The sequence below is a fragment of the Nothobranchius furzeri genome, chromosome 12 (genome assembly GCF_043380555.1).
Source record: "Nothobranchius furzeri strain GRZ-AD chromosome 12, NfurGRZ-RIMD1, whole genome shotgun sequence".
In the NCBI taxonomy this organism is placed as follows: domain Eukaryota; kingdom Metazoa; phylum Chordata; class Actinopteri; order Cyprinodontiformes; family Nothobranchiidae; genus Nothobranchius; species Nothobranchius furzeri.
The window spans coordinates 40,101,348-40,122,480 of record NC_091752.1 but is presented as its reverse complement, the minus strand read 5'-3'; the positions used below and the strand labels follow the sequence as shown (position 1 = coordinate 40,122,480).

Sequence of the window (21,133 nt, the reverse complement as noted above, 5' to 3'; positions counted from 1 at the left end):
TGTTGGTTTTATTGTTGAAAAACTTTATTGGTCACTAGTACAGAAGCAAGGACTACTGAACACGCTCAAATCTCAGCTGCTGACACATCACGGCAAAATTAGCACACAGAGGCAAGGATTTCCACTGGGATACAGTCAGATGGTTACAGCAGGTTTAAGAGGAAGCATTGTTTTGAGTCATGAATTAATGAATCTATCGATGCGTTACTCAGAATTTCTGCGTACTGTTGAGCAGCGACTCCCTCTCCATCAGGAGCTCTCCGTATCGCTGCTGGAGTTCTCGCTCTCTCTCCATCTGCCTCTCCACATCTTCCCGCAAAGCCTAAAAACACCAGAAGGTCAAACAAAAAGCTTTACTTGGTGGTAAAACTTTGGTTTGTCACCAAGTAAAAGGATTTCCTTCTAGAAAATATGTTTCTGGGCAAACAGTTCTGATCAGTTGTTTGTTTTTAAATAATTACATAGTTTATCAAAAAATGGCAACCTCGTCACTGAGCCAATCAGATCATAACAGCAATGAAAATAAAACTGGAGCCTTTTTTTCTATTTATATATAAAGGCCTTGGAACATGACCAGAGCATGGCTGGAATACATATTAATGGCTTTTATCATTTTATATTTGAGTCATTTGAAAACTGAGAAAGTTAAAATCTTACTTAAATAAGATTGTGAACGTAAATCCAGCCTAACGCTCGGAATGAGCAGGTGTGTGTGTGTGCGTGTGTGTGAGGGTCACCTCCTGTCTCCTGGGAATGGCGAGGTCCTCTTGTTTTTTCAGTTGACTGAAGGTCTGGAGCTCCGTGGCTGCCTGCTCCACCTGGTGGACAAAACAAGCACAACATGTCAAAATAGAATAAATTTACAGTCGAAACTAACAGTGAACCTGTATTTAAAAGCTAAACCAGCTGTTAGTTTACTTTTACAACAACAACTGTTTTTGCTGATAAACTACGAGCGTCTAATGGTGCTGTAGACATGTGTAGTCAGTAATTTGGCACTTTAGTGCATCTTAGTTCAAATTTAAATATTCTGCCTAAAACCGTCAGTGTCCCTCTTCAGGTAAAAACTCTGCACAGCATTTGAATTTAAATCCGTTGTCCCTATGCACTAAGAGGTACCCTATGATGTAAGCTGGTACATTATGATGTCACGGTGTGTGTGTGTGTTCTTGTACATACTACATACTGAGGACCATTTTACCTACAAAGTGAGGACATTTAATTGGTTCTCACTTTTTTTTTTAGAAGCTTACTATACCAGTTAGAGGTTTGGTGTGAATTAAGTTTTAGTTAAGGTTAAGAATAGATTAGCATTGGTTATGGTTAGGGTTGGGGTATGGGTTAGGCATAGTGAAATCACAAAAATGAATGGAAGTCAATGGAGGGTCCTCACTATGATAGAAAGACAGACGTGTGTGTGGCTTCGCCCTCTTGGTTCACCAGCAATGCCTCCTTGTGTCGCATTTTTCAAACAGGAAATGGGAGTGGAGTTTGACTCTGGTAGGGGGTGACTTGCTCTTTAAGAGCAGAAACATGGAACTCTGGTTTGTACACATTAAGATAATTTTGTTTGGCATTAAATGATAAACATGGCGATCCATTTACCCTCAGATGTGTACTATTGACTCTAAAGGAGCATCTTCCTTCCATGCTGACACAAATCTGCTCATTACCTGTTCGTAAAGCTCATTGTGCTGCTTCAGGAGGCCCAGGGCTCTGGACTGAAAACCTCCCAGCAGGATCTTCAGTTTCTTCTCTAGTTTAGCCGCTCGCCGAGCTTCAGCTGTCATGTGACCACGGTTCACCTGCAAAGGGCAACGGAGCCGGGGTCAAAGGGCTGGGACTCACTCAGCTTTTTAATAATTACATTTTAACTTTTTCACCTCTAGTTTTTTCTCCAGACTTTCAATTCGATCTTTCTTTGAAGCCAGGTTGGCTCTGGTGTACCTGCTCTGACCAGGTAGGTACAACACCTGCACAACAACAGCATCTTCAGCTTGATGGCAGTAACCCCAGATTGGTTTCATTTGTTCATCTCCTTTTGTTCACTGTGAGGATGCTCACCTGCCCATAGCACTCCTCCCACACCTGAGTGTAGGCCTCCAAGCTGAGATCACCATGACCCATTCCTGCTTTCACCACGTCCATTTCCGCTGCCAGGATGGCCGTTGCCTGTTCAACAGATGATAGAATAATTACAACCAAACAGGAGGTACAACTCTGTTTAAAGCCGGACCACGCTGTTTTTCAGCCGTCGCTCAGGATCGCTCATGTCACACTAAGAACTCCAGAGAGGTGGCACACTGTGCAGTACAAGATTTCAGTGATCCAGATGGGACAACATCTTGCTCCAAGCAGGACACACGTCGCTAAAAGCAGACAGCTAACCAAAACAAAGCTGAAAAAAGCGCCACTGTTACTTCTTAGTCTCACGACCCAGCTCATCTTCCTCAAAGAGGAAGTATCGTTTTCAAAACCCTTGCTTTGGTCTCAGTCTGCTTTTCCTGCTGGACATCCATCCTTCTCATCATCCTGTACACATAACGAAACTCACTAAACTACAGAGAAGTAACAATCCATCACAAATTGCTCCAATATCTAAAGTTTTGCCATTATTTCTGTCTTTCACTGTTTACTGTCCAACATGACTAGGATTGGACACCGCTTGAATCCGAGCGGTTTTGAATCCGGTTCCTATCGATTCCCGATTCTGACAGGATCTAAAAACATCTAAACTTTAGCATGAATTTTTATTCTGTGAACAATAACATCACCTTCATTCAGACAAAAACATGTTTTCAAGAAAAAGACTTGCAGCACAACCAGTGTTTGTTTCCGACCACAACCAAAGCCTGGGAACGATTTTTTATTATATTTATTGTCCGTATCGACTCCTGGTGGCCAGAACCCAGCGTCAGTCATCCACCACAGAGAAAGGCTGCTCTAGCATGATGACTTTAAATATTTTAAAGGTTATTGCTCAGCCGTCTGACGAGTGTGAGTGGCTGCATTTGACTGTTGATGCTCCGTGTGCGTTTTTAATTCTGCAGTGAGCCGAACTCACCTCACACCGCCCGCAGTTTGTTCTTTAAAACTTGTATTATATCCACCATGTTGACGCATTTTAACGAGCTTCCTCCGCGCCATCTATTTACATTTTTGCCACTGTGCGCCTGTGCAGTGTGAGGGAGGGGGGGGGGGGGGACGCAATGCTGTTCTCAAGGTCTATGCGGGCTGCAGAGAAGGAGCGAAAGGTGGTGTGATCGGCTTTGAAAGGCGTTGATTAGATCAGAGATCGCCCACAGATTCTTCCAGTCAGCAGCCTGGGAATCGAAACTAGAAATCGAAATAAAGCAGTTTGAATGATTCTGGAAAAACTGACCGTCCCGGTTCTAACAGATGCTCAACGCCCAACCCTACACATGACATCATCGCTTGTAGACTGTCCGAGGCTGTCTTTGGTTGTGAGACGGCTCAAAAAGCTGTCACAGAGCCGGTCACACTGGGCAGCAACACCGTTTTTGTTACAATTCTGCCCACGATGAGGGATTTGCCTAAGATGGCCGAAAATGGTTTAACAGAAGAGGTGTGTATGACCTGCTCCATCTCCTCTGTGCTGACTGGCTTGTAGGAGTGGGTTTCCAGGTAGGAGATGTGTGAGGCGTTGTTGGACGTAGACGTGGGGCCTTTGGTTTTACCACGCTGCAGCTGATTGGCCATGTTGACTGATGGATGGTGGAGGCAGTCGTGGTGCAGCATGGTGATCATTTCCTGTTTGATGAGCTCCTCTGCGATCTGGAGGTCAGAGAGTGGCTCCATGGAGGCGGGACGGAGGACAGACTCATTTACCTGCAGAGATGTAATGATGCAGAGGTAAATAAAGGCTTGTCGGGTCTTATTAGTGCTACGTGCCACAGGGCACTCTGCATTCGGGTCGAACCTCAGTAGGTCTGGGGAGACTCCTCTGTACTGCCGTGTGCCGTAGCTTCAGCTCCTTCTCCCGTTCTGCATCCCGCTGAGCCTGAAAATGCACGCGAGAATACAGTAAACACCACTGATGCCATTATAAACTACATCAGAATGAATGTGTGCCTACCTGTTTGCGTGCCTCCACATCTGCAGAGTCCTCGATATATCCCGTCTCCATCTCCGTTTCTTCAAGTTCTTTTTCTGCGTTTTCAGGAAGAACAATTTCAAAGTCGTTCTTAGGGACAGGAAGTGACATCAGCCCTTGCCTTAGCTGCTGCAGGCTTTCCTTGTGCTGTTAAAGAAAAGAAGAAGTGATTATAAACATAATTAAATATTTGGTTTTGGATTTATTGATTCAATGTGACACTTAAATGACTTGTGTTTTTACTAGATGTTTGGTGAATGTTGAGTCAGCCAGTTGCTCCTCGGTGTTTATGTTGAGTTTGTCTCTCAGCGGCGTCCGGCCGGGCGTCAAACCTGGAGTACCACGTGGAGTCATCCCACCCCCAGCTAGAGGCGTCATCCCATCTGAGGCCTGACCGGGTCCAGGAGTTCTGCAGGAGATCACAAGACCATAAATGTTGACCTTTTTAGTGGATTTGAGACAATTAAGTCAGCAGAAACATTAAGAGCAAAGTGAGATCAGTCTAGTTTAAAGGTGCATTATGTAGAAATGAAGTCAAAATGGCATCCTGTGGTAAAATGTAGTTACTGCAACCACTTTAAACAACTCTGGAGCTTTTTGCCAGCCATCATCATATTACAATTGTCGGTGCTGCAGTAATAGCTCGCAGGAGACACGACACCCCCACCCTCACTGATGTAGTTACATCCAGGGTTTCCCTTACATAGGCGTAGCTGTGGCGGCCCGCCACGGCTGAAATCCCACCACCACGCCTACAAGATCCCAAGTTTTTTTTTTTTTGCGCTGTTTCCCACAGAAACAGCGGGAACTACTATGTTGTCACTTGTGATCACAGCCAGCGGGCGGCAAGGGGGAGCGGGCAGGGCAAGGTGAAATTACAGCATAAGTTACTGAGTTTAAAATTAGAAAGGTAGCAGTGGATATAATGCCTTTTGGTTTACATGTTTCAATAGCATTAAGATAAACGAGTGTTGACGATCTTGACAGGGTTTCCTCCAGTGCTTATTAGGCCAGATTCTCCCCCCACCAGGCTAAGCATCACTTATTCATGTAAAATTTATTTATTTTTTCATGTCTGACTTTAACTGCATCTAATACTGTATTACGGCGTGAGCGCAACAGCGACAACTTAAGATCGATGCGTGAGCAGCCTGAGAGGTCGGGTGTTTTCATCTGAACTCTTAAAACCTCCAGCAGGCTACGCTGCACTATTGACGCGTTAGCGCGCGGCGCTTAGCGATGTGACATGTCTCGGAGAAAGCGTAAAAACACGTTGGACGCTTCTTCTGAAGCGGGAAAATAACACCTCTTCTTAAACAGAGCATGACGTTGCCTCGACTCGTTCACCCTCTGCCGAGCCGGTGTCGATAACATTGACCCAGCACAGCCACTGGGTCATTGGAGCTGCCCCGTGACTGCCTGATGGAAAACCAGCGGGTTTCATCAGACTCGTAAAGTTTCTTGTTTTTGCTGGGGACCCCCTGTATTTTACCGCTCCCTCCTGCAGTCTTCCCCTATTAACATTTAAAATGATTCTGTAAATTCCGTGTATCAATAGAAAAAATCTCTGCCTCTGCCAGCTGCAGTAAATGTAGTTTCCAAATAATAAATAAGAGGTGCATTCATCTGTGTATCTCCTTTGATCCGCATTAGTGATATTCTCAGCACCAGAACAGTGAAGCAAAGAAACAGATTCCTGAGTTTGTTAGTAATTTTATTTATTAGGTGCATCTAACCTGTTCTATTTTTCTCTGAAATGAGATCAAATCAGTGCTTCTATGGGTTGTCTCCACTCTGCACTGGAAAATTTTACTTTATTTAGAGACGTGTCATAATTTCTTCCCAAGCCGCCAGCTGTAGTTTTTTAAGCTGTAGTCAAAAATCGTGTCTGATGACAGCACAAACATCTTTCTTTAGAAACGCGGCTTTTAGCGCTTCTACTTGTTGTTTTAAAGATGTGTCCAAGTCATTTAGAGCAGAGGAAAGAGCCGCAGCGAACTCCGCTTCATTCGCGATGTTTATGACAAACTCGGCGTTATGGTGTGTGACGTACGCTACTCAGCGGTTACAATTCTCATGGGTGGGGTTATTTGAATAGGAGAGTTACCAGACTCTTTCTCTGTGCAGAATTAAACAGAGGAGTCTGGCAGGCCAGGCTAGCATACGGCACCTTTAACTCATTCACTGCCAGCGTTTCTCACCGTTTTTACTGTTGTTTTAAGAGTCACAGAACGTTGCGCGCCAGGATGATGTTGACGCCAAAACAACCAAAACAAAGCGGAGACTCACCTCTTACATCAGGAAGAATCTGCACATTTTGAGCTTTATGCGTTCTTTCATAATCCGTTGTTGAATTGTGATCGGCAGAAGCTTTTCTGATTCGCGCCTCACTTTTTTTTTTTACTGCAGCGGCCCAAAACGATCTCCTAACACATGGCTTTTCTGCTTCCTGATCATGTGACGTGTGCTTTAGAGCGGAGATGTTTGTTCTCACGGTGTGAGGGCTCGTTCCGACGCCCAAACAGTAAAAACATGCAGTGAATGAGTTAAAAAAAACAACTGAAAAATGTTTCCAACTAGGGCTGCAACAACGAATCGATAAATTCGATGAAAATCAATTACTAAAAGCGTTGGCAACGAATTGCGTCATCGATTCGTTGTGTCGCACAACTCTTCCAAAAGCCCCCCCCCCCCCCCCCCCCCTTTCCCGCCCGCCGTTGCGCGCAGACCAGAGCAAGTCAGATCAGCGCGAGGTAGAGCCGCAGATCAGCGCGAGGGAGAGCCGCAGATCAGCGCGAGGGAGAGCCGGCAGATCAGTGTGAGGGAGAGCCGGCAGATCAGCGTGAGGGAGAGCCGGTACCGGCAGATCAGCGCGAGGGAGAGCCGGCAGACTTGCGCTGCTGCGAACCGGTTCCGCATTGTCGCGCAGCGATCCAGGCAGCTGCTTCCAGCGCACGGTCCATTCTCAAAGTGGCGCAACCAAAAAACTATAATTAGCAAACGATCGTTCATGTCCGCACATGTTCTCTATTTTCTGTCTTATTTGTGCCTGAAGCGCGCTACTGTGGAGCTCATCACCTGTGCTGTGGTGATTTCACCTCACGCAGTATCGAAAACGCGCTCTGCGCTTTTCGGTCAGGAGATCCCTTTGATCTGCTCAAAAGTAACTGATGAGGTGAAAAGGTAAGAATCCAGGCAACAGATTTTCTGGAGAATTATGAGGAGATGCAGGAAGATGAGAGACAGACTGGACAGGAAAATAGTTAAATAAAAACAAGAAAACAAAACAAAGTGTTGAAAAGTCAAATGTAGGTAGATTTATCTCCACGACACGTTTTTACCAGTAAAAAACAATAAGTTATACACATGTAATATTTATACATCTGATACAATTCAGATCACCTTCAAAACTCAGTCACACACCCAGGGCCGTTTCAAGACATTTTGGGGCCAAGGCAAAATGCCCCCCCCATAACTGGGCTCCCCAGAAGCCTCTGTGTAATTCATGCCCTCTCCAGGAGTGTTAGTTATACGGTGTTTATAAAATCCCCTCAGACATTACTGACATGTTCTAATATTATCAGATGAAAAACTAAATTATCAGACATGCTGTCTCATCTGCTGCTTTTAAAAACTTGCAAAAAGTAACAAAACCATTTGAAAGCCACTATTTGTGGATTCTCTGAAAGTTTCCATGGAGTTTGTGACAACTTATTTTTTCATTGATCCTATCGTCTAATCTCACAGCTGAAACAAGCATCCTTAATAATCTGTGCACAGGAAGCTTACCGATGCTGTAGTAAAACAAAAGGTATAATTTATTATTAATAAAACCTTGTTGCAGCACTAAAGCAGAAAAATTAGATTTTGCATTAAATATGCAAAATATTTACATATGAATAGTTTTAGAGCCCTTTAATTGGCAGAATCTGATATTAATTTAGTTCTTACAAAAAATGGGTCCCAACATGGTTTGTGTGACGTTGCCATAGTGTGACGTCATAGGCACAGATCCCTGTCCTCTTGTTTGGAAATGGAAATATGGTCACCCTACATTAAACAAACTGTCCACCCGGGCTTTTGCACTGCACAGAGACGCTTCGCTGCCTATGACTGAACGTCAGTTGAGAGTCAGTCTCATGCAGACTGACCAATGAAGAGAGGGCCTCAAGTTAAGACCCTCTCCTCATTGGTCAGTCCACACGAGGTGGGTCAAAGGTTACTCTGGGTGGGTTACGTGTTGTCAAGCATTCAAGAATTGAGTATATTTACTGCATATTACAGTAAAATATTCTGTATGTGACCACATTATGGTGATCCTCGGGTCGTGATGATGGAGCCCTTGAATATTGTTGCCCAGGGTACAACAAAGTGTTAATCTGGCCCTGGTTCCGCCGTCACATTCCCGCAGAAACTGGTTGATCACACCGGGGCCAGACTACTAACATGTGGTTTTACAACCACAATGTCCTCGGAAGCAAAAATGCTTTTAAAAGGGAGGGAGGAGTCCTAACTGTTGCTGCAGGCGTGTTGTGTGAGAGTGCAGTTATATACTGGTTAATATATTTTTGGGTTCAGTTGCTTTCATGTGGCCTAATGTGAGTCTATTTGGGATCATTGGAATGATCAGCAGCATTTCTTGATGTGACTTTATGGCAGTTGCCCAGGGCATCATCGCAAGGAGGATGGCATTCATTTACTTTTGTTTTATTTGGTATTTTTTCAGTCAGTTTTGGAAATAGTGATCAATTTTGATTAATTCACAGCCTATGTTTAATTACATTTAAAATAAATGTTAACAGATGAGATCAAACAAAACAGATGAGAATTGCCCTTAAGCTGTTTAACTTGGACCAAGCATTTTAGGTCACAGATAGATGTAGCTTAGGGTCTCTGTCTATACACCTTATAAGACAATTTAGGTGATGGCATGTTGTTTTTCTGCTACTGAACTGTTTTCTAATAATGTTGTGTTAAATAAAGTGAAGGAAGGAGAGAAATAACATTTCCCTAGCAGTTTTTAAAAATTTCCCCATGTAATCCGATTAATCGATTAATCGTGTCGAGACCCCATCCGATTAATCGATTATCCAAATAATCGTTTGTTGCAGCCCTATTTCCAACAGAAACTCAATTTGAACCAAGAGGGGTTATAACCAGTCTGCTGCACCAGAAGCTAAAGCAACATTAAAACAGGCTACTTAAGCCTTTCTGGTTTAATTACACGAGCAAAAGATTTATGAATCAGCTGATGTTTACAAAACACAAGCTTTGTTGTTTTGGCAAAGCTGGAAGAATAGTTTTAATGAACACATTTTTCTGTAACTAAAGTTAAAAGCTTTGATGCACCATAACAAGACAGGAGAGTGAGATCATACCTGAACGGTGTACTGAGAACAGTGTTTGGTGTTTGGACCTGCTGCCTCTGAGGCGTCACGCCGCTGAAGTCACTCTCGTGCAGCGGGGTGTTGAGACCCCCCTTCAGCGGCGTGTCTATGTTGGTCAGAGCCATCAGGTTCTGGGCTTCCTACAGAACAGAAGCACAAAAACACATGAATATAAACAGAGAAGAAAGCTTCTGCTTGGTTAATTTAAATGAGAGAAAATAAAAAATACAAGTAAATAAAGACCACAAAACAACTGATTTGTACAAAATACCAGAAAACTTAGATGAAGTGAGAAAGTCATTGTGTTTGTGGTCAACCTGCAGGATCCTGTCCTGTGCAGCAGGGGTGCGTGGGGTTCGTAGTCCAGTTGTCATGTTGTTGGTGATGCTGTACTCAGACAGGAGGGTGGAGGAAGCAGAGTTCCCACCTTCGCTTTCCTCAGCAGCCTGGCGGGCGACCTCACTTGCCACTCCCAGTTTCACGACCTCCTCTAACTCCGCATCACTGATCTGAAACCAGAGGAAGGACAGACAAACATCGCTGATCTGTTAGGACCAGATGCATCCGAGCTCAGACACTGCTGTGATCCTGGAGCATACCTGTGGGGCGGGTAACACCAGTTTGGAGCGCTTCTTGGTGAACTCTGCCACTCCGCTAGTCTGCAGGATAGCTGATGGCAGATCGCTCTCTTTCTTCTTCTTCATCTTCTGTTTATCTTTCTTTCGGTCCCTCTCCTCAGACTCGCTACATGTAAACAACTGATTAAGTGAGAACTCCAGATTCAGTTGATGCATAAAAGCAGAGTGTGTGTTGTTACTGACTTGCGTAGCTCCCCGTCCAAGTGCTGCTGCCTGAGTCGTTTAAAGTGTGGCTCCAGGGCATCGTACTGCTCCATGCTGGTGTCATAGAAACCCTAACAGGAAACAAAAATAATTTACAATCCAACTCACAGTCTGACGTTGGTGACACTGGGCTGTAGCTTAAATAATGAATGAATAAATATTAGCATCAATAGTTACTGGTGCAGGTTTCTTTTCAAAGGGGATTTCAGCATTGTAGTCCACTCCTCTCTTCTTCTTTCTCTTCTTCTGAACGTGGATTCCTGCTGCTCTCAGCTCTCTGCGTTTCTGCAGAGCAGCCAGGCGCCTGCAGCAGAATGAGAGTAAAACAAAGGACAAATATTTGTTTGTTATGCACTGATGGATTTCAGGGCTACCCCTGAATGGATGTTAATGGATGGAATTGGCCATACCTGGCTTCCTCCAGCTGTTTCTCTCTGGCCTTCCTCTTGGCTTTTTTGCCCTGCGTGTTGGCCAGACGAGCTCTGGCTTCTGACAACATCTCCAGCTCATCTACAAAGACAAAAACACAGTCGTGTGTATGTTTCTATTGCTGCTAATCGGACCCACTTATTAGCACAGAAACCAACGTTCCTAAAAGAGATGAGAGGAATAATGCTGCAGAACAAAAACTTATTTTGTGCTTGTGAAAGAATGAAGTGTGTGATTTCACCTTCATCCATGTCCACGGGGTCAGGTCTGGCAGGTTTAGTCTCAGGGTTTGGGTCGATCTCTCCTGGTTTCAGCTTCCTGGGATCATCTCCCACCTCTTCCTCGTTGTCTCTCTGTGCTGCTTTATCTCTAAATGAAGACAAAAGCACATCTGTCACCCTGACCTGTAAATTGCCATAAATGCAAAGTTCCTCTCTGGTAGCAAAGAGCAAATGAGTGTAAAAATTGAAACTGTACAGCAGGTATTCATAGTGCTCTAGACACTGGGCAGCAGTGCGCCCAATGATGGGAGCAATGGTCCTCCACTGAGTCGGCATCAGCTTGGCCAAGTGAAGCAACTTCTCCTCCTCTTCTCTGGACCACTCTGTTTTTTTGATACTGGGGTCCAACCACTCGTACCTGCAAACAGAAACACCGTCGACGAGTGATTCAGGTAGTCGGACTGAACACACCTACAACAGAAAAGTATGTTTATGTTTACTTATTTGGCAGACGCCTTTATCCAAAACGACGTACAACGTATAACCTATAGGGCATGTTGTGATGTGTGGGGGAACCGGAGTACCCGGAGGAAACCCACGCATGCATGATGAGAACATGCAACTCCACGCAAAAAGGTCACAGCCGAGTTTCGAACCTGCAACCTTCTTGCTGCGAGGCAACAGTGCTAACAACTGCATCACCATGCAGCCCAAAAAAGTAGTTAACCTTTGTAATGGTCGGTGTCGTGTCCCGGTAGAAAGGCTACAAACTCACCATCTGGCTTTACACTGTTTGGCAGATTTGCGGTGAAGCAGGGAGGCGATACGAGACCACTGGTTCTTCCCATATTTCATCACCGCTGCCTTGAGGATCTCATCCTGAAAAAATTAGGGTAAAAAAAGCAAACAGGCAGAAAGACAAAGTTAGAACTTACATATATTAAAACTAACAAATAATTAACATAAAACATAATAATCATATTAAAGTCATTAAGTTGACTCAGAGCTGCAGCTGTTAGCCTGCACCCACCCCCCAGAGTTCTGGACTTTCTCACGTGGGTCGGAGCATTATCCTCTGTTTCTGCAGTTTTTACTTGGATGACACAGTGAAGAAAACACAGAAAATGTTCGCTATATAAATGCAAGCTCGTGTGTTTTTCTGCTTAGTGTGTAATCTGTGATCAGAAACAGCAGAGACGTGTTCTGACTAGAGACTACTTTTAATCTGTATGGTTCATTTCCACGTAAAATCTAACATCAGCTAGCCTGGCAAGCCAGACTAAATAAATGTATTATTTAGTCTGGCCATGCTCCATTGACGGCTCTCGGTTGTGGGGCGGGTTCTACCGTTGTCTTTCAAATGATCTCCGCATTCCACTGGACAATGAATGTGACATACTCTTGTTTCACTCTGTTGCATCATCCCACCCACCAGGCATATCGAGTGCCCTGATTGGCCCACAAAGCGGATAAAGCTCTGTGATTTGTTCACTAAGCAGATAGAGCACTATGATTGGCCCACCATTATGGACCAATCACAGCTCTTTGTGCGTTTGAAACCCCTCTAGAGAGCTGTGCTTGGCTAGCCAGAGTCCTGGTAGGAGCTGCGGAGGTTCCAATGGAGCGTGCCTAGACCAAACTTTGCAAAGCAAGAATTTGGTCTAGTTCCCTAGGCTAACATCAGTCAGTAACACTAGTGAATAGTTTGGGTGCACTGGTTTTTATATAGTTTCTCTAATATTTGATACATTTAACTCATTCACTGCCAATGACGGCTAAAGTAGTCATTTGCATACTGTTTGGGCGTCGGAACGAGACCCCCGCACCGTGAGAACAAACATTTCAGCTCTAAAGCCGATTTTCATCCGCATACGTCACGTGATCAGGAAGCAGAAAACCCATGTGTTAGATCTTTCTGGGCCGCCGCGGTAAAAAAAAGTGAGGCGCAAACCGGAAAAGCTTCTGCCGCAATTCACAATCACAATTCATCAACGGATTATGAAAGAATGGATAATGCTCGCAACGCGCGGATTCTTCCTGATGTAAGAGGTGAGTCTACTCTTTGTTTTGGCATCGTCATCATCCTAGCGCGCAACGTTCTGTGACTCTTAAAAAAACTGTAAAAACGGTGAGAAACGCTGGCAGCGAAGGGCTTTACCGATCAGAAAACAGCTGGCAGTGAATGAGTTAATATATACAGTGCTGGTGCCGTCTGCTCTTTCTGCTACAGACTGAAGACTGATGCTCAACACAAATACTAACAACTGTTTCTCCTGTTAAGTTCCTGTCTGATGGCTCACTAAAAGTCAGATCCAGCATGGCGGTTATATCAGCAGGCGGCTGGTGAGCGGACAAAGGTAAAAAATAAAACGACAACCTGAGCGTTCCTCATCTCTGGGGTTAAAGAGAAGATGCTGCTGAGTCAAGAGCACTGAAGAGTTTCATTCATATTTTACATGAAGATGTACTTAAAAATAATCTTTTTTATGTTTTAATTTTTGTGAAGTGCCTCTTTTTTCTTGAGAGGCACTTTATAGAAGATAGATTTCTTCCTTTCTTCAAGATATAGTGAGTTAAAGACTGAATATACTTTAGATGTTGCTGGTGTTTTCAGTGTTATCGATTATTAAATCATTATACATTTATTCAGTAGAATTAATCTTCCTATTCTAAAGTTGTGTATATTTATGTGTAAATTTGCATCCCTGAAAAACATCTGCTTAAAAACATTGTCAAACATTATCAACTTGCATTTCTCTTTTGCCTGTTTTGTATATTTAGTACTTGGTCAGTTTATTGGCATTTTCACTAATCCTGTTAAAATGTTTGATTTTAACACTGAGCTGTGCACAAAATTAAGATTCAACAGTTAGTTAAATGCAGTGTTAACAGTTTAGGTTCAGAAATGTTGTGCGTTCACTGTTGTTTTTAGTGATCATTTAGCATTCAGAGAAGGTGCCAAACACCAAGATATCGGCCATAAAATCAGCTCCAAAAAATAAGCAGCACTTATCGGCCATTGGCTGACCATGACCGCCTCATATCAGTCTCAGCAATAAAAAAACAATATGGGTCAACCTGTAGTTCTGAGTCTAGACCTCAGAGGCTCCAAAAGTAACTGATGTGTGAATGCTAAAGCTCTGGCTGGAGAGAGATGGTGGAGAAGCTCTGGGAGGTAATGTGGTACAACAAAGGAGTAGGAAAATAAAACATGGGACAGAAGTTTAAACTGAACCCCTTAACTGGACAGAAATCCAGTGTATGGAAACCAGTACAAGTGGGATGCGTTTTCCTTCCCGTCAAATGCAGAACAACTTAATGCCATTTGAACAAAGACAGACAGAGACGTGTGTGTGCAATGTAGAAAACTCCAGGGAAGATGTGATAAAGGGATGAACTGCTGTCTCAAATGGGATATATAGGACTTAACTTTGTTAATAAGTACAAGTTTGATGACTGTTGTCTTGACGACCGACCTGTTCGTCAGATTTAAAGATGGAGTTTGAAAAAAAATGACACACAGCAATCTAGCAGATGAATGAATATGAGAGACCAGAATGGTAGTCAGACTGTCCAAATATGATCATTTCCACTTGTTTTTTGTTTATGTCCATCACTGTTTGTACGTCGGATTCTGAATAGATAAAATAACTGATGGAGAAAAAATTGAAAATCACCAGATAAAATGTGTAATCATAACCAGAAATTTTAGTTTTCTCTTGGTTTGTTTATTAAAAGATGTTTTTTTGGTCTTGCGCCCTCCCAAAAAGTATGCATATGTGTACAGACTACTAATGTGTGACTGCCCTATAAGTACTTCAGCAACAATGCCAAGGATTCGGTTTGTAAAACAATGAGAGTTAAATTTAGTAATAAAGGTAAGAATTTAGGCTAGCTAGGGTTCGCTAGGTAAAGCTATCCTGCCGTTGAAAAATCGAAATTATTAGAGACAAGAAATATTTTTTATGTAACCTTAATTTTTTAGATTTGGTTTCTGGTCTTTTTTTTTTTTCCAGTTTAACTTTTACTTACTTTATGATTACAAGTTTCTCTCGCGAGAACGTGCTTTTTCAAACGAAGCCAAGATCATTATTTACTTATCACGTGGTTATCAGTTAGTTAAGAAAATTACAAGACAAGCTTAATGGTACGTAATAAACTGCTTAATGTCGCTGCCCAGTCACATATAAACTAACCTAGCAATGTAAACTGTATCCAGTTATGGGTAACTAGCTTCATGCTAACTGATGCATTGGATTACTGTTTAAGGGTTAGCGTCGTGCTAACCGTAAACACGTACCTCAGTGTTGCGCCAAACGCCACCCTTTATCATAATTCGCGGCATCTTTGCGGTCTGCTGATGTCTCCCTCTTCAACCGAATATGAAAACTACTTCTTCACAAAATTGATGTTCGGGAGAATTTGTAATAAAACAAAACCAACGGAGACGCAATGCGCTGTACGAGGAAGGAAACTACCATGAACCGGATATTGTCAGAAGTCTCCTCCTCTTCCGGTACTTCTGTAAAGTTTTTTTTTAACTAGAAAACTGCCTTCAGCAGTTCTTAGCAGTTATAAGAAAAGAACTGCTAAAAAGAATCATCCTACTCTGTGATAAAATTAATAACACGGAGGATGAACTAAGAGAGCTAAACTTGCTCCAAAAACAGCTTGACGAAATTTATATAGAAAAAGCGAATGGACGGAGCCTTTGTAAGATCCAGGGCTAAGTGGATTGAAGAAGGCGAAAAGAACTCAACATATTTTTATGGATTAGAAAAGTCTAGACAATACAAAAAGAAAATATGCAAATTAAGAAAAAATGACACTGTAATAGTAGACCAAAATCAAATAAAGGAGGAAGTTCAACGTTTTTACTCAGACCTATATAGTTCTAATTTCTGTGAAGAGGAATGTAAATCCTTCTTCACTCAGATAAAGAACAATATTAAATCTATTGGAGAGGAAGACAGAAAAAATCTGGAGGATGATTTGAATATTAAAGAAGTAGTAAATTCCCTGAAAAAAAATGAAAAATGGGAAATCGCCCGGTATTGATGGATTGACCTAGGAATTTCTTAAAATTTTTTGGGAAGATGTTCAAGAATTGTTATTAAGTACATTTAATGAGTGTATAAATGAAGGATGTCTTACCCCAACAATGAAAACTGGAATAATAACCCTTCTTCCCAAACCAAAAAAAAGATTCAACAGACTTAGACAACTGGAGGCCAATTACTCTGTTGTGCAATGATTATAAATTATTAGCGCTATTATATGCAGAAAGACTGGAAACGGTAATTGATGAAATAGTAGATGATAATTAGTCTGCGTTTATAAAAGGAAGAAGCATACATAATAATGTAAGATTAGTACTGGATATGCTGGATTATAGGTCTATTTTGGAAACTGACAGCCTCATTTTATTTATAGACTATTTCAAAGCTTTTGATTCTATAGAACATATTTTTTTATTTTCCACCCTAGAATATTTCGGTTTTGGAAAAAAAAAATTTGTTCAGTGATAAAAATGTTCTATACTGATTTTATCAGTTATGTTACCTTAAACCCAGGACTAACAAAAAGAATAAATATAACTTGTGGAATAAGACAAGGATGTCCAATCAGCCCCAAGCTGTTTATCTTATGTACACAACTATTAGCATATCTAGTAATACATCATCCAAATGTTCAGGGTATAAATTTTTTTGATTATGAATTTCGTTTAAGTCAGTTTGCAGATGACACAGTTTTTTTTTCTAAAGGATAAATCTATGGTTAACAAGGCATTACAAATTATTTCAATTTTTTCCAAAGCATCAGGTCTTCGTCTGAACACAAAAAAATGTGAGTTACTTTCACTGTATGAATGCACAGATAATGAGATAATGTCAATTCCTGTTAAAAAAGAAATAAAATATCTACGAGTTAAGATAATTGCAGACGAAAAACAAAGAGAAGAAATCAACATGAAAGAAAAAACTGATCAAATACAAAAATCTCTGAACCAATGGCTTAGCAGAGATCTTTCTATTTTGGGTTGACATTTATTGTCCAAGTCTGAGGGTATTTCCCAATTGATCTATCCATGTCAATCCCTTTATATCGCTCCAAAAACAGTGAAAAATATTAACGCTATTATATACAAATTTATATGGAGAAATAAAACCCATTATATAAAAAGATCCCAGTTAGTCAAAGAACATAAAATGGAGGTATGAAATCTGGATTTTGAAGCAATGCTGGGAACATTTAAAACAAACTGGCTGAAAGAATTTCTAATAAAGACAGATACAATTTGGTTTCATATTCCAAAAAATGTCTTCAAGAAGTTTGGGGGGCTAAACTTTCTTTTGAAATGTGACATTGAAATCACTAAATTGCCTTTTAAATTATCTGAATTTCACAAACAAGTATTGCATTATTGGAAGATGGTATTTACCCATAATTTTACTCCTCATTGTGCCACCTTGTGGAATAATCGAGTAATTGTTTCAAACAGAAAGTCTTTGTTTAACCAACAGTTGTTTGATCGAGGAATTATCTTTGTACACGATATTATGGATAAAGATGGTGAAAGCTACAGAATTTTAAATACAAATTTAATAACATTCAATGTTCTCTTCAGGAATATAAGAAAGTATGTAAGGCTCTACCAGTGACTTTCATACAAATGATAAAAAACACAATTCTCTTCTCTAATGTTCAAATAAAACTTCCTAATTTATTAATAGGAGCATAGGCGTCATTTTAACCGGGGACGCCGGGGACATGTCCCCGGCAAAATTTGTGATTGGCAGCTGTGTCCCCCCCACTTTCAAAAACGCCTGCTGATGAGGATTTTTGTTTTACCAGCTCAGATCTTATACCAGGGGTCGGCAACCTGTTCCCATCAAAGAGCCATTATTACCCGTTTCCCACAGTAAAGAAAACACTGCAGCAGCCGCGGCGTTGTGGGCGGGGCCTACCCTCAGACAGCAGAGAGCTGCTCACAACAGGTGACAGCAGCCGGTACCGGTCGCTCGCATGGGCGTCGCACCCGTGGGAGATTCAACACCCACACTTTTCCAGCTGTTTTGCTCACCTCCACACCAGTCTGGTTTCTCTATGTCGCACTCACTCTGTTTGCCTCATCTCCTTCTTCACCTCCCGACAGCCGATGTCGGGTTTCCAGAGAGCAGGAGAGGGAGGGACGGAAGAGCTCGACTGATTTCATAATTTTACATCTTGACATTAGCTGTACAAAGTCTGAGTTTGATAAAGTGAAGAACAATAATTTGCAGAGGTTTATAACAGGCGCGGCGCCAGGTTTTCATTTTTGGGTGGGCCACGGTAATTCTGGACGGACCTTAATAAGCAGTGTCTTAAGTGAAGCAGGCAGGTCGCGCCAGAAATTTTCGTTTAAAAAGACGTCATAAATGTTTTCCCCCGTCATTTTTATTTATAAAATATGAAGTAAAAACTCCCAGTTTAATTTTCATTCATTTGTCATTAATATGTAGTTTACACCCGTGCGTTAAGTGGACCATCTTCCAGTAAAAGCAGCATCCAGCCCACCTCTCCAAATGTGTCAAATGTGCATCAGCCGCTAGTTAGGCGCGCCGCGCGCACCATCAGCTACGTCAGCCCAGACAAAAGCAGAGCAAATAGAGAAAGAATAGAGGATAATTGTGTCTGGATGTGGATGGAGATTACATTTTACAGCAGCCTGATCATCATTTAAATACGTAAACCATCACCTGGCTTCTAGTCCACGCTATCAGCATTATTTTAATTGGTGTGTGTGTGTGTGTGTGTGTGTGTGTGTGTGTGTGTGTGTGCTTTCCACTTCAAACACTGGTCTAACCAACCAGACCAGCGTGACCAGTAACATATTAATGTTACAATGAAACAGTTCCACTTCATGTAGGCTAGGAACGTTTCACCTGCCGTGGCCCGACCGCTTCTGCTCCACATGAACTTTGTGCGTAATCAAATGTCTCTACAGGAGCTTTCTGAGGTGAAGAGGCTATTCTGCCTCAGACTGGATGCGTCATGCGTCTCCATATTAGAGACGGAAACAAGCGCTATTCAGCCAAAGTTTCATAATTTCATAAAAGAACATTTTTCCAAGTGACACATCCCTCAGAGAGACCGGGTTTCCAGACCGCTTCAGTGGGAGGAAATCTTACCGCATGCACCGTGGTTCTGCACTGCGCTCTACAGATCTTCAGCTCACTGTCCACCGTGGGCGCTCCGAGCCGCGCTGAACACAGTGTCCAGTATTTGCCTTCTTGTGAAGATTGTTGCAAAGAGAAACAACTAAACTTGATTAACCCCAGAGCCATGCGCACTGCGCTGTACTTCTGACTGTAAATGAGGGGAAACGATTTAATCGGATCCTTTTCTTTTCAACATGGTTTAATGTAAAGTTTCATTCAGTACAAACTTTAGTTACACCAGTCTAACAAGACAGAGCCTGGATTTGTATTCTGAACAGTTTAAACATGTTTAAAACGGAGACATGCGTGACACGTGACGCGTCTAAAATTCACACCTGCTCCGCTATTATGGAAATTAAACTAACAGGATGAATAATATGAACTTATTTTAGGCACAGACAACATCCCCCACACTTTTGAAAAGCTTGCAACGCGCCTGGTCGCTCGTGTATGTCAAAGTTGTCTTTCATAAGACGATAATCAATAAAACAAATTATATAAAATGGTTCCAGAAGGTGTAGCCTGTCTCTGCCTTCAATTTTTGGTATTTTTCACCCTGTTGATGGTTTTATAGAGCAGGTGCCCCTTTTGTCATACGTTTCTTTTTAAAACGCTGCAAGCACAAGCGTGACACGTCAACCCGGTCTCACAGTAAGACCGGGTTGGAACTGTTCAGGCTTACGCAGACAATCTTTACATTTAGAATTGGCATACAGATGTAAAATTTATGCAGTAAAATATAAAGCTTTTTATTTAAATATCCATTCATTATTTTACAAGCACAGAGAGCCGCATCAGATGGGTGGAAGAGCCGCATGCGGCTCCAGAGCCGCGGGGTGCCGACCCCTGTGCTAGCCTACTTTATTGTCCCCAGCAATTTTTAAACCCCACTCAAGTGTATGGTTATTGTCCCCAGCAATTCTGAAAAAAAAAAACTGACGCCCTTGAATAGGAGAATTGAACATCACAGAAAGAACATGTGAAAATAAATTTTTAAATGGAGCCTTTAAAAATATATATATATCATGATTATGATAGAAAGATTAAAAAAATACTAGGAAATCCAAAAATTGAAGAAAAACAATTAAAATTTCTAAAATGGCCTATAATGCTCAAAGTAAAAGAAATGCAATTTAAAATGCTTTATAACTACTATCCATCAGCAGAGACACTGAGGAAGAGATTTGGTTTTGAAGTTGACCCTTGTGAATTCTGTCAGGAAAGCCCTGAAGGAACAGAACACTTATTTTTCAGCTGTCATATAAGTAAGAGGTTTTGGGAAGAAGTCCATTGTTGGTTAAGAAATAAAATAAGAGAAGTTGATCATTTTACAAATGAAGATATTCTTATTTATAATTCTAAATTAAATGGGAATGATTCATTGTTAATTAACATTATTATTATTATTATGGGTAAATACCACATCCACAAAAGCAAATGGAAAAAACAACTGCCAAACATGAACTGTTTCACAATTGAATTCCACATGTTCTTATCCACTTTGACTCGTATAAAAAATTCAAATGCAACTGCAAAAGCCATTTGTCATGCTGCAGAAAAATGTTTAATCTTGTAACAATGTTTTTACTTTGTGATATAAGTGCCTCTTTTTAAAGTTTCTTATTTGTTTTTCTTTTATTGTTACTAAGGATGCCTTGTATGTTTCCATTATGTGTTGTTGTCTCACGAGAAATTGTAATAAGCATTTAATGATAAAAAAAAAACTGCCTTCACCTGTACGGTGGCCCATAGGTCCCGTCACAGCTGTGGCGGTAGCTACACGCTAAGGAAAAATGCTAAAGCTAGCGAAAATGGAGCAGGAATTTTTTATTTTATATTTTTTTTATTAGAAAATATAACATACAAACAAAATGCACCCTTCATTACATATTCAGACAATAATAATTCCTTACATATTAATGACTTTCATGTATAGGAA

General features: G+C 41.6%; 1 protein-coding gene across 1 annotated transcript; it reads right to left on the bottom strand.

The window, feature by feature from the left end:
• Positions 1 to 2: 2 nt before the first annotated feature.
• Positions 3 to 15,506, bottom strand: cdc5l (CDC5 cell division cycle 5-like (S. pombe)). Its single transcript, XM_015945047.3, has 19 exons — positions 15,294 to 15,506; positions 11,769 to 11,872; positions 11,250 to 11,411; positions 11,014 to 11,141; positions 10,754 to 10,853; positions 10,521 to 10,647; positions 10,323 to 10,414; positions 10,101 to 10,245; positions 9,819 to 10,010; positions 9,493 to 9,641; positions 4,358 to 4,523; positions 4,097 to 4,261; positions 3,941 to 4,021; positions 3,598 to 3,849; positions 2,065 to 2,172; positions 1,884 to 1,973; positions 1,674 to 1,805; positions 738 to 818; positions 3 to 322 (listed from the first exon to the last, which is right to left on the bottom strand). Exons 1-19 carry the CDS (start codon positions 15,336 to 15,338, stop codon positions 209 to 211), a joined length of 2,433 nt encoding a protein of 810 aa, XP_015800533.1. The 5' UTR covers positions 15,339 to 15,506; the 3' UTR covers positions 3 to 208.
• Positions 15,507 to 21,133: the final 5,627 nt, after the last annotated feature.